The sequence below is a fragment of the Bubalus bubalis genome, chromosome 19 (assembly GCF_019923935.1).
Source record: "Bubalus bubalis isolate 160015118507 breed Murrah chromosome 19, NDDB_SH_1, whole genome shotgun sequence".
Classification (NCBI taxonomy): domain Eukaryota; kingdom Metazoa; phylum Chordata; class Mammalia; order Artiodactyla; family Bovidae; genus Bubalus; species Bubalus bubalis.
Window position 1 is genome coordinate 4,014,603 of NC_059175.1, and position 13,533 is coordinate 4,028,135.

The following is a 13,533-nucleotide window of genomic DNA, read 5'->3' on the forward strand; positions in this document are numbered from 1 at the left end:
TTCAAAGTCTGAACTAAAGTGACATTTAAGTAAATATGAAGATATGACAGCCTCACCCTCTTGGATCTTCAGATAAGTGCAGGGGTCCAGAGTATAAGACTGGCAGGATGAGGATGACCTGGCAGGTGAGGTGAGGGGCCTGGCTCCTTGCAGCCATGGACCAGAGCGAGCAGGATGGCAGAGCATGGCTGACAAGGCCAACAGCCAATGAAACAAACAAACAAACAAATCAAACCTACCCGAGGGGCCTTAATGTCTCCTGAGGGCACTAACTCTGTGCCACAGACAGGGCGCAGAACCCACCTATACGGAAGGCAGGTGGGCTCTGCCTCGCTCATGGGCCTCTCCCAGGACAGCAAGTGCCCTTTCTGTGGCAGCACCCGGAGTAGAGAAAACACTCGCAGGCCCCCAGGGCAGTAGGCAGGAGAGAGGCAGAGAGGTGGATCATGGCAATGACTATCATTAACTGTAGTTTTCATGATGGCCAATGATTGAGTGCCTTTTCTACAGGAGGCATCAGGCTCAGCAGTGTGTGAGGAGTACCAAGTCCCTGTAGGTAAGCACCATTACTGCTCCTATTTTACAGACCCTCGGGGAGCTGCTGTGCGAGGTCACCCAGGTTAGGAGCTCATGAAGAGAACTCAGAGTCAGGTCCTTCCTTCACGAAGCAATGGTGCAGCCATAAGAAATGTGCTAGGAGCTGGCAGTGATCCCTCCGCAGGAGGAATGGAGAACAGATCAGTGCATACATTATCTAAACAAGCACACAATCATTCTAGAAGGGTGACACTGTCCCCATCTTACACATACAGAATCTAAGGCTTGGGGTTGAGTGAGTCACCCAAGATCATGCAGAATTTGAAGGCAGAAATGTTTGTCTCTGACGCCCAAGTTCTTTTCACTCAAGTTTGTTGGCCTGCCCTGCATGTTTCTGCAAAATGGGGTGCCAGGATGTCTGGGGGGGAGGGGCGGGGGAGGCTGGAAAACAGAATGTAGCTAATTTGGGCAGCAGATTCACAGTTCGTTCCAGACCACTGAGCCTGCCAGCCAGTGGCCTCCCATAGACTGAAACAAGAATGCTGATAATGCCTCATATGGGCATGATCCATCCTGCAAAAGTCAGCTGCTCAGAGGAGAGACCCTTGGCTCTTAGAGCATGGCAAGTGAGGCGGGAGGTCTCAAAGCCAGGAGCACAGGGTCTGCCAACCCATCACTCCAGGGGCACAATCAACCTGGAGCTTTCCTGGGGTTAGCATGACTAAGGGCTGGCGGCAGCTTGTGTGTCGTCCATCCAGGCTGGGCGGGCAGTGAGACAAGGAAGGGCCAGGGTGCAGAAGCTGGGCCTGGAGGCTTAAATGAGCCACCCAAGGTCACTTGGCTCAGGGGTGGGATCACAGGGCTGCTGAGCACACATACATCAATCCCCATCCTGCCACGCTTTGCTGCGTGACCTCAGGTATGTGCCTGTACCACTCTGAACCTCTGGTTTCAAGGGGAAAACAGGAACACTAATGAAGGACCAGGATCCCAGGTGTATAAATAAATCCTATAAATTAACAGAAAACCAATAACTCAATATACTGAAAAAGGGGACAAAAGATAAAACAAGCAATTAATTCACAGAAGACGAAACTCAAATGGCTGAGAAGGGTGTGAAAAGATGCTTAATTTTACTAGCGAGCAGGGAAATGCAAACACACACTGCTATGAGATACTATTCTGTACCCACTAAAAAGTCATGTAGGGGATGTGAGAGTTGGACCAGAAAGGCTGAGCACCAAACTGATACTTTTGAATCATGGGGCTGGAGAAGACTCTTTAGAGTCCCTTGGATGGTAAGGAGATCAAACCAGTGAATGCTAAAGGAAATCAACCCTGAATATTCACTGGAAGGACTGATGCTGAAGCTGAAGCTCCAATACTTTGGCCACCTGATTCGAAAAGCTGACTCATTGGAAAAGACCCTGATGCTGGGAAAGATTGAAGCCAGGAGGAGAAGCAGGCAGCAGAGGATGATATGATTAGATAGCAACACTGCCTCAATGGACATGAATCTGAGCAAACTCCAGGGGATAGTGAAGGACACAGACCGTGGCATGCTGCAGTCCATGGGGTCACAAAGAGTCAGATACAACTAAGCCACAGCAACAAGAAATCTGACAATTCAGAGTGTTAGCAAGGACCCAGAGCAAAGAGGCATACAAACACCGCTCCCAGGGATACTGAATGCACAGCTGAAAATGCACAAAGCCCAAGACCCAGTAAGCTGGGTCTGAGCCTTGGGTCTGACCCATACTGAGCTGTATGTACAAAGCAGCTAAGAGAAAGCATTCTAAAAGTCTCCTCCAGAAGCATGAACCAACACAAACATATTCATAAATGGAATATGAAGCAGCAGTTGAAATGAACTGGAGCTCCATATACCAACATAGATTGCAAAAGTATGTTTTTGTACAGTTTTTAAAACTTTCCCTATAAGATCCTGGGGAGTGCTGAAAAGGTAAGAATTAAAAGGTACACGGGACCTAGGTGGCAAGGGGAGTGATTGCCACAGGGCACAAGGGATCTTTCTGGGGGTGATGGGAATATGATAAAGCTGGATTGAGATGATGGCTGCACAGCTCTATACATTTCTTTAAAAATAAGCCAACTGTATACTTATAATGGGTAAATTTATGGTATGTAAATCATACCTCAATAAAGCTAGTGAATTAAACAAATCATGTCTGTTGGTTATTTTTAAAGTGTGCACGGGAACGACAAGCTCCAAATGTAGGATACTGTGATTTGTTTTATAGGGGAGCTTGTTGGGATGAATGCGCAGGAGGCTTTGCAGCTGCAAGATTTTATTTCTTAAAAAATAAAAATGACTTGACTACGGCAAAATGTAAAGATCTGACAGCTGGATGGTAGACAGATATTTAACTTATTCCATGTATCTGTATATTTAAAATTATGTATGAGTATAATAGAAATCCATTCTGAAGGAGATCAGCCCTGGGATTTCTTTGGAAGGAATGATGCTAAAGCTGAAACTCCAGTACTTTGGCCACCTCATGCGAAGAGTTGACTCATTGGACAAGACTCTGATGCTGGGAGGGATAGGGGGCAAGAGGAGAAGGGGACAACAGAGGATGAGATGGCTGGATGGCATCACTGACTCGATGGATGTGAGTCTCAGTGAACTCTGGGAATTGGTGATGGACAGGGAGGCCTGGCGTGCTGCGATTCATGGGGTCGCAAAGAGTTGGACACGACTGAGCGACTGATCTGATCTGATCTGATAATAGAAACGTACTTATTTAAAAGGACCACTCTTATGACTAAATATGAACACACAGAGAGCTCATCTAATGCCTGGCCCACAACAACAAATTAAATTTCAGCTATTAAGATTATTGCTTCTATAACTACTCCTAGCATGTTGTTCTTCTTAACATCTAAAGATTTCAAGACAGAGCAAGCTAGTGTCTCCTGGCCCCTGCTAACAGAGACTTTTTTCTGAACCCCAAGGCTTCTGTATATCCCTCTCCAGTGCTGGAACTGGGGCAATTCAAATAAAACCTGCAAAACCTACAGGGAGCACATCCTTCTCCCCTCAAGCTGGAAGATAACCTTGCTGGGAGGGTCTCTCAGGGTGTCACACGTGAAAGCCCCCTTTCCATTCATTCAGAAAGCCTGGATAGATGCCAGCAGAGAAAGGCCAACAGACAGAGGGCAGTGGCTCCAGGGAAGTCCTCTCCAAATGATAATACTGTTGATATTATTGGCAACAATAATCCCTACCCATCCATTGGGATCTCAGAGGCCCTGGGAGCTTCTGTCCCTGAATTCTCCAAATGTGGCCTATGGCTGTGCCCTTGGGCCCACTGATGATGTCTCTGCCCACAAGGTGAAGGAGGCTAGGACCAGGCCTGATAAAGATGCCACCTTGATTATGGAGAAGATGCCATTTCAAGTGGAACAAGTAGCCCAGTCCTGATGGGCAGCCCTAAGCTCCAGGTGCAGCTGGAGAGCTACAGCATCTATGACTTTTTCTTTCTCAGGCAACCAAGCTATGAGCAGAGGAGATCAAAGTAGCTGCAAATGGGGAGCAGGTGGTGGGGAACCCTCCGTAACTGACTTGTATATTCTCATGGAGTCATTGGAGCAGGGGGTTAGAGGTTGGGGGACATGTGTGGGGACATTTTGGACATTTTTGGTATAATTAGGGAGGGGGACACTCTATGGGGGGCATCTAGGGGGTGGAAACTAGAGATGCTGCTGAACATCCTACAATGCACAGGACCAGCCCCCAATAACAAAGAATGATCTGGCCCCAAGTATCGACAGTGTGAAGGTTTAGAAATTCTGCTCTGGAGGAAAGCAGTATTTACAATCTGCAGATATAGAAGGTGGGGCTCAGAGAGGTAAACAGAGGTACAGCAGCCCAAGGTGGCACAGCAGGAAGTGGCAGAGCCCGCGACGGGCCAACTCCCCTGCTCATGCTCTCTCTCCAGAGCGGCTGGGCCAGCTGCAGATAAGGGGACACTACGTGGGGAGAAAGTTCAGGCTCATGCCAACAGCTACCTCCATCCCAGTTCCCAGAGTGGAGGAGGCAGGTATGACTGGAGAACGAGTGGGGATCACTGGCAATTTCTGGTGGGTTTCTTGCCATCAAGGCACTTAATTTTCTCTGTTCCTGTGGATGACTCAGGCTTCAGTTCAACTCGCTACCCCTCTTCATCTGATAAACCCAAAAGCCTGGCTGGAAGGGAGGGGGCCCTTTTGAATTACAAGAGTGACTAAACCCACATGCAGAAAAACAAATTCTCGGTGAAATCCTCCTCACATGACGTCGGCACGTTCCCAACCAGAGTGACATGGATACCACGGGGCAGGGAGGCAGGCGGCTAGCGGTTATGGAATGTCAACCCTGCCAGTCACAAGGTCTCTCCCCCTAAGAAGTGGGCACCATTACTCCCATTTTACAGATGAGGAAACCCAGGTCACACAGCTAGCAACTTGTGATGCCAAGATTTAAACTGAAATCCATGTTAATATGTAGAGATTTATCTGAAGGGGCCCCTAAAAAGTGGTTGAAGGCTTAGAAAGATGCCCTTCAGAGCTGCAGAACCTCCAAAAAACTGGTAGGGAGGGATCTAAGCAGAGAATGAAAAGCCTCAGAGTGATCACAAATGATGGCAGATTTCCTAGTCTTTGAGGGGAGTCTGCTTAGGGAAACTATGGGGCATGAAATCTGCAAAATGGTGTGGCCTGGTGGAAAACACTTTCTGGTGTTGAACAGACTTGGGTTTACATTCCCGCTTTCGCCCTGATTGTGACCTCAGGCATAGGGCCTCACCTTTCTGAGCCTTAGTTTTCTCATCTGTCAAGTGGGCTTAATTAAGAACCTGCACCTGACGTGATAGGAGAGGACAGGAGCGTGGACGATGACGCCCAGTTCTTGGTGGCTCACGGATCTGGGGGGAGGCAGCATGGGGGCTTTCAGACTTCCTCCTGTTGCCAAGTTGGTAAAAACTGTCTGTATACCAAAGAGGCAACTCAGTTACGCAGTCAACAAGCTCAAACAAGAAACCAAGACTTGGCAGCATTTGAAACAGTTAAAAATAAATAAATAAGGGATTAAAAAAAAGACAGTTTAACCTAGCTTTGGAATCAAGGGAAACTTCACTCTATTTAAAGATGCCACAGGTCCAGGAAATAGCTTCCCACCGCCTGGCTAAGGCTTGAATAACTGGCTGCCCAGCCAATAACAATACAGGCTCACACAGCACAGCCTTTCTGTAGGGAGTGCAGAGTGGATTCCCCGCTATCTCCTTTCAGAATTGTGTAGACTATCTGTGGAGGGCATGTAGATCTATCTTAAAAGAAGGAGCCTCTTAAGACAAGAGACCCAAAGAGGACTTGCCGAGATGTCAAGGAGCTGAATTTAGCCAGCCAACGCCCCTTGTTCTTTATTGTTCTACACTTCTTTGTTAGGATTTTTTTCCCTCCCTCTTGCTCTTTTTTCCCTTCCCGGTTAACTTCTCTGCAACTAGGCGCTGCCACTGCCCCCTTCTCACCGCCAGAGACACCAGAGCCCCTTCCCTCCTGCAGAGAGGCCTCCCCAGGGCCCAACACCCCCCCAGCCCCACTAGCCTCCTATCTAGAACCTCTAAGGTCCTCCAAACCCACAGATTGAGCTCCTAGGCTGGTGAGGGAATCCATTCCCAACTGGGGTGGGGGTGGGGGGGTCACCGTCTACTCCAGGCACATCTTCCAGAAGCAGAGAAAAACCAAATGCAGCTCAGCCTTGTTCCAGAACCCAATGCCTCCCAGAGTCTCAGCCTTCTCATCTGCAAAATGAGGACACCGGCCCATTTTCTCAAGTCCCCGCCAGCTCTAAACAAGTTCTCATTTTGCCAGGGAGATACCAGGAAAAAACTTTCATACATTTTTAAACAGAAGTTTTTGGAGAGAAGGGGGGGGAAAAAAAAACAAAACACCTTTTCGTGGTGCAGGCACTGAAAGGATCCATCCTCAGAGATTTCAGGCTGCCTCTTCCAGAAGGACGGGGCCAACCTGGCGATCCCCGGCAGGGCTACCTGTGGCTGGGCACTGAGGGTCTGAGCGCCTCCGGACAACGAGGGACAGGGCAGGCGGCCTGAGAAACAGGCGCCTCTCTCTCAGCCTCTCGTTCCCTACACCGGCTGGGGCCAGACTTCTCCACGGATGGAAAGGGAGGGACTAGTGGGGGACAAGAGAGAGAGGGAAAGGGGGAGATGACACGCAAAGAGGCGATGAGGGGCGATGCCCGAGCACTGGGTGGAGGATCTGAACAGGGCAAAAGGGAGGAGGGGGAGGGGGAGAGGGAGGAGCCGGGAGAGACCCGGGCCGCGCAGCAGCAGGGCGGCGGGGGAGCGCAGGGGCGGTGGGGGAGAAAGAGCAGGAGGCAGAAGTTTTCAGAGCTGGGGGGCTCCCGGCCGCCTCCGACGGGGCCCGGGCTCGAGGGGGCGTGGGGCCGCGAGGCACTCACATAATGCTTGTTGGGCACCCGCCGCTTCTGCACGTCTAGCACCTTCACCTCCACGATGCTGCGCCGCGGCGGCATGGCCGCTCCTCCGCGGGGCCGGGGGCGGGCGCAGGGGTTACGGGGGCGCGCCGCCGCGGGCCGGGAACCAGGGACCGGTCGCGATCGGGAGCCCGGGCCGAGCGCGAGCTGCCGCCGCCGCCGCCGCCCTTCGCTCCGCTCGCCCTCCGGCCGGGCCGCCGCCGCCCGCCCCCGGCCCGCCCCCGGCCCGCCCCCCGCGCTGCCGGCCCGCCCAGCTTAAAGGGCCCGGCCCCCCGCTCCGGCCCCCCGCTCCCGCCCCCCGCGCGGACCCGGCTGGCCGACGTCCGGCCGCCGCGGGGCCTTTGTCCCGGCGCTGCGCCCCCGCGGTCGGGGAGGGGACGGGCGCGCGTCCGCCCTGCGATCATGATTGACTGGTGGCTTCGTTCCCTCCCTCACCCCTTGTGGTAGCCGCGGTCTGGCGCCGGATTTGAGGGCCGGGCTCTGCTGCTCTTCGACTGTGACCTTGGGCAAGTGGCTTAACCTCTCTGGGCTCAATTTCTTCATCTATAAAATGGGCCTAGTACTGCTGCCTTCGAAGCGGGGCTGTCTTCAGGATTAAGCGCGTGTCAGTACACTATAAATATTAGTAATTGTCAGCTCAGCCCAAAGCCATGGGTATTCAAGGAGGAGCAAGAAAAGAGCCCCCCACCCCCAATATGCAAGTGTGGTATAATGACAAGAACAGCAGCAAAACCGAGCAAGAGGGTGGTGAATGGGGGAGACGCAGTGGATGCTTTTTAACAAGAACACCGATTCCCAAATTTGGGGCACTTACTCCATACCTGGCCCAGTGCCTCCTGTTTTGTAAAAAATAATTTCTCTTTGAATTCTCAGGCCAACTGTGGGGGGAAAAAGTGGTTGACTCATATTATAGAGGAGGTGGGCTTCCCAGGTGCACCGGTGGACTCAGGTTCCATCCCTGGGTCGGGAAGACCTCCTGGAGGAGGAAATGGCAACCCACTCCAGTATTCTTGCCTGGAGAATCCCATGGACAGAGGAGCCTGGCGGGCTGCAGTCCATAGGATTGCAAAGAGTACTCACACTCCGAGAAGGCAAATGAGAGCAACCTCTGGAGTCACAGAGCTAGGGGAGAGACCCTGTCACCGGCCAGCCCTAGGCACAATTCACGGGTTGAAGCTGAGGGTGCCTGGGGCCGCCCCACATTTCTTTATCCAGTGCCTCCCAGCCCTGTCTCCGCAGTGAGTCATTTTCAGGAGATGTTGACTGAACAGACCGTCTGAATGAGCGTACACAGTGCAGGGATGGGAAGTTCAGGCTCCTGGCCAATGTTCCCATATAGTAAGTAGTAAGCAGGTACAAAAAACCACACAGCTCCTTTCCGGGCCTGTGAGAGCCCAGGGCTCCTTACCACCCTGGGTCCAAGGTCAGCCTTTGAAAGTGGGTGGGGGTCATTCAGAGCAGATGCTTCTCAGCAGCCCTGGCCAGGCCGCTAGACATTTCAGTACCGTTTCCCTTTAGCTCTGTGCCACCCCTTGCCTCTCTGACTTTCTTGCCAGGTTTTACCACCCCGCTCTGACCCTGGAGGCTGACTGGTACGGATTTCACTGATGGGTTCCCTGTCCTTTGGCTTCGTGTTGGGCTGGGTGAATAGAGGGGTGGCTTGGCAAGAGACTGAGGGCAGGAGGAGAGAGAGGTGTGGGAATTCACTTCCCAAACTTTCTTCCTGCCGGGTTGTCCTTACCAAAGCCACCTTCCCTTAGCAGCTCTCCCAGCCTTCCCTCCAAGGGTGGTGACGGTCCTGCCTGTATTGCGCCCTTCTTTGGCTCTTCGAACCCTGCCCACAACTTTGTAAACAGACTCTTCAATAAACTCTCCTCTGTAACCCAGTTTGTGGGTGACATTTGTTTTGTGGGACCCTCATTGATGTAACTCGTGTAAGGCACCTTCTTCTGCATCACAATTACAAGTCAAAGGACATGGAAATGTCCAGTGGGTTGAAGGCTTGGCTTTTTTGTGCCTTTTGCCTCATGGTGTGCATGAGCCAAGCCTTCCTAATAAGGCAGAACCGTGGAGGGCAGACGCTAGAGGAAGTCTGTGAATCAGCCTGCTTCCTCGGTTTTCCCAGAAAGGCAATGAGACCTGTCCTCAGTTGCGCCCGTCGCAGTGGAGCTGGCGCTCCATCCTCCTGAGTGTCTTCCCCTCCTCCGCTGCGGCAGGCCTGGCTGGAGGAGGCACCTTCCCCCTACCTGCCTGTAGCAGAGACACAATCCCTGCATCCTTCCACGCCCACCCTTCCTTTTTCTTCCGTTGTACTGAAATGCACATGAGATGAAATTTACCATTTGAACCATTTGTAAGCATACTGCTCTGTGGCATTAAGTGCATTCACGTTGTTGTGCAACCATCACCACTATCCATCCCTAGAACTTAAAAAAAAATTAATTTTAAAATTGGAGGATAATTGCTTTACAATGTTGTGTTAGTTTCTGCTGTACAACAACGTGAGTCAGCTCTATGTACACATCTGTCACCTCCTGAGCCTCCCTCCCAGCCCACCCCCGCCATCCCCCCTTCTAGGTCATCACAGAGCACGGAGCTGAGGTCCTGTGCTGTGCAACAGCTTCCCACCAGCTATCTGTCTCACACATGGGATCCAGCTGTCTGTTTTAACAACTCTCTCAATTGACATATATACACTTCCAGGACTTTTTTGATGCTCCCAAACTGAAATTCTGTACCCCTTAAACACCAACTCCCCGTTTCTTCTCCCCAAGCCCTTGGCAACTGCTTCTTACCAAGCGTATGACTTCGGGCAAGTTACCTGACCTCTCCATACCTCCATTTCTGCATCTGTAAGATGTGATAAGAAGACCCACTGACCACATAGTTTTGTTCTGAGCTCTAAATGAGATGATACGGGTAAAGCAAGCTTATTTTTGTTATTTTGCTACTAGCTAATCTGATACCCCTAAATATCTCCTTTTAACCTGCATCCAGATGCCAAACCTAACTTTTTAAAGTATTAGTGGCAGAATGTAGAGTCTTCGTTGCCTCGTGTGGGACCTTCTGCTATGGCGTGCAGGCTCAGTGGTGGTGGTGCGTGAGCCTACTTGCCCCAACCAGGGATCAAACTCATGTCCCCTGCTTTGCAAGGTGGATTCCTCACCACTGGACTGCCAGGGACGTCTCCCCAACCTAATTTTAATCCTGACTCTGCCTTGACCTACATGCACTCTACCCAGTGCTCACCCTCTCTTTGGCCCCAATTGCATGTCCTGCCTCATCTCCCACTGTGTGTGTTCAGTCGCTCAGTCATGTCGAACTCTGTGACCCTATGGACTCTCCCTACCAGGCTCCTCTGCCTGTGGGACCCTCCAGGCAAGAATGCTGGAGTGGGCTGCCATTTCTCCTCCAGGAGATCTTCCCGACCCAGGGATCGAAACTGTGTTTCTTTCATCTCCTGCGTTAGCAAACCTTTATCACTAGCTCCACCTGGGAAGTTCCCATCTCCCACTAGTCATCTCCACTTTCCTCATCCCAACCAGAGAAATGGCTTGTCATCTCTAGAAGAAAACATATTCTGTTTTTTCCTACTAACATGCCTTGGCATAAACTATTTATTTCCCCACCTTGTCTGCCGGTGACCTCTTATTCAGCCTTCAAAGCCCGGCTTGATGTCACTTCCTTCAGGAACCTCTGCCTCCCAGATACATCATCACTTCCTCCCCTGGCTAACGCTGTGTACTATTGCAGCCATTACTCTGGGCTGTAACTGCCTTCTTATAGATCTGATGACTTTGCCAGACTCTGAGCTTCCAAGGAGCCGGAGTGGGTCTCAAATGCCCCCAGCATCCAGCACAGACTAGTGCCGAGAGGCCCCGAGGAAATGTTTGTAAGATGAAAGAACGCAACTCCATCTCCCTAGGTCGGAACTCAGTCTCCACTGGCAGCATTAATCAAACCTCCAGGCAGGGCCTAGTTTTGTCCCTCCCCACCCCCAAGAGACATCTTCATCCCGAGCTTCACTGCTTCTGGGAACACTGGCATTCTCACTGTTTGTGGTGTGGAGTGGACAGTGTAGAGAAGATGGTAAATCTGCTGTTTTTGCTTTAGAAGGACTTTATCCTTCCAAATTCCTCTTTCAGGAGTGCACTTTGCAAGCTTGAGAGCTGCAGACCATGGAAAATCAGTGCTAGAGCCAGTGGACCTCAGAATTCCATATGGCAAGTTTATTTGGGAGGAGGGCTGCGCTTTCAAGGAGCATTTAGTCCATCAGCCTGAATTAGGCTCTGGTCTTTTTGTGATTTTTGGTGTCTATCGGGCTGGCAGGCTGTACTTCTACCAGATCCCAAGTTCCCAGGATGGACAGCCAGGCCCAGGAAGCTGAGGCCTGCTCCTTTTCTGCCTCTCTCCTCAACTGCCTCTGAGAAGGAACTAGGCTTCTTTCCAGGACAAAGCCGGAGACCTGGAAACAGATGCCTGCTCCCTCTCCCCCCAACTGCTGTTTGATTGGCTGGCACGGCAAGATGCCATAATTAACAGGGCTAAGCCTGCGAATACCAAGTGGCCAGGCACATGTGGCCCTGTGGAATAGGCCGTGGGTTGGAAGGAAGCAGGCCTTAAAGCAACATGGCAGGTGCCCGCTGCAGGATGTAGCTTCCGGGGTTGGGAGGAGGGTGAGTGAAGCTGTAACTCAGGGTCAAGAAGGGGATCATGACTTCCTTCCTCCCACCTTCTTCCTCTTTTCTGGAAGCCAAAAATGATCTTCCTCTGAAAAAGAAGCTCTGTCCTTGCTCCTCCCTGCTCGGAAACCCTCACAGGCTTCCACTGCTCACAGAGGTTTTCGTGCTTTAGGTTGGCATTCAAGGCCTCCACGCCCTGGTCCCTTTAGTACCGCTTTCCTCTCTCCCTGTTTTGTGTTTATTAATTGTGCATGTGGCTGTCTTTTCTCTACTTGGTAAAGGGATGTGTGTGATAATGTAACTTTTATCAAGCATCTACCAAGTGCTGTGCATAGCACCAGACATTCCATATCCGCTTCTCTCATTTACAAATCCACAGTGTGAGTACTATTCCCCCCATGTTCCTGTGAGAAAACCAAGCTTAGAGAAGTTGCTCAGAGTTATAGCATGGAAAAGTGGTGAAGCTGGGATTTGAACTCAGAATTGCTGTGCCGCCTGACCCTTGTTCTTCCCACTGGAGTCAGAGCTCCCTTGAGGACAGGGCTGGTATCCACTCCCTGCAGTTAAGTAGGTGTCCCTCTGCTATAGACTGAATGCGTCCTTCCAAAATTTACATTGAAATCGAGCCCCTCATTTGTTGGTATTTGGGAGATGGGGGAAGGGGCAGTGGAGCCTTTGTGAACAGGGTTAGTGCTCCTTTAAAAGACACCCATAATTAACATATAAACACTATTAAAACAGGTAAACAGCAAGGACCTACCATATAGCACAGGGAACTATACTCCACATCATGTGCTGCTGCTGCTGCTGCTAAGTCGCTTTGCGACCCCATGAACCAAAGCACGCCAGGCCTCCCTGTCCATCACCAACTCCCAGAGTCTACCCAAACTCATGTCCATTGAGTTGGTGGTCCCATCCAACCATCTCATCCTCTGTTGTCCCCTTCTTCTCCTGCCCTCAATCTTTCCCAACATCATTGTCTTTTCAAATGAGTCAGCTCTTCACATCAAGTAGCCAAAATATTGGAGTTTCACCTTCAACATCAGTCCTTCCAATGAACACCCAGGACTGATCTCCTTTAGAATGGACTGGTTGGATTTCCTTCCAGTCCAAGGGACTCTCAAGAGTCTTCTCCAACACCACAGTTCAAAAGCATCAATTCTTCAGCGCTCAGCTTTCTTCACAGTCCAACTCTCACATCCATACTTGCTGCTGCTGCTAAATTGCTTCAGTCGTGTCCGACTCTGTGCGACCCCATAGATGGCAGCCCACCAGGCTCCCCTGTCCCTGGGATTCTCCAGGCAAGAATACAGGAGTGGGTTGCCATTTCCTTCTCTACAATATCATGTAATAACCTATAATGGAAAAGACTCTGAAAAATACTATAAATTTATCTGTAACTGAATCACTTTGCTGTTCACTTGAAACTAACAAAACATTATAAATTAACCATACTTCAATTAAAAAAAGAAATTGTATAAAATAAAAATGTCATGGGATATATGTAAAAATAAGCTTATGAATTAACATTTTAACAAATGTAAATGTAAACAAAATTTATCAATTTGAATTTATTCATGAACACATTATTTACAGTAAATATACAGTAGCAAAAACTTCAGAGGGTGAAAATAAGGAAGCCCAAAGAAACATAGTATTTCAAGTCTGCAAAAATGCACAGTGAAATGTTATATCATTACGTTGCTTTATAAGGCAAGAGAAGGCAAGGCATCCAGATGCATACGAGCAACAAAAACAAATCCCTTTGTTATTAAATGTAACATTTAATAAATAAAT

At 50.2% G+C, this 13,533-nt stretch overlaps 1 protein-coding gene across 1 annotated transcript in view; it reads right to left on the reverse strand.

Annotated features, from left to right (window-relative positions):
• Positions 1-7,238, reverse strand: part of SH3PXD2B (SH3 and PX domains 2B) — a 124,258-nt gene extending 117,020 nt beyond the window's left edge. Inside the window, exon 1 of the mRNA XM_025270848.3 lies at positions 7,019-7,238. Within this exon, the coding sequence (XP_025126633.3) occupies positions 7,019-7,093 (75 nt within the window). The 5' untranslated portion in view covers positions 7,094-7,238. The remainder of the gene's footprint in view (positions 1-7,018) is intronic.
• Positions 7,239-13,533: the final 6,295 nt, after the last annotated feature.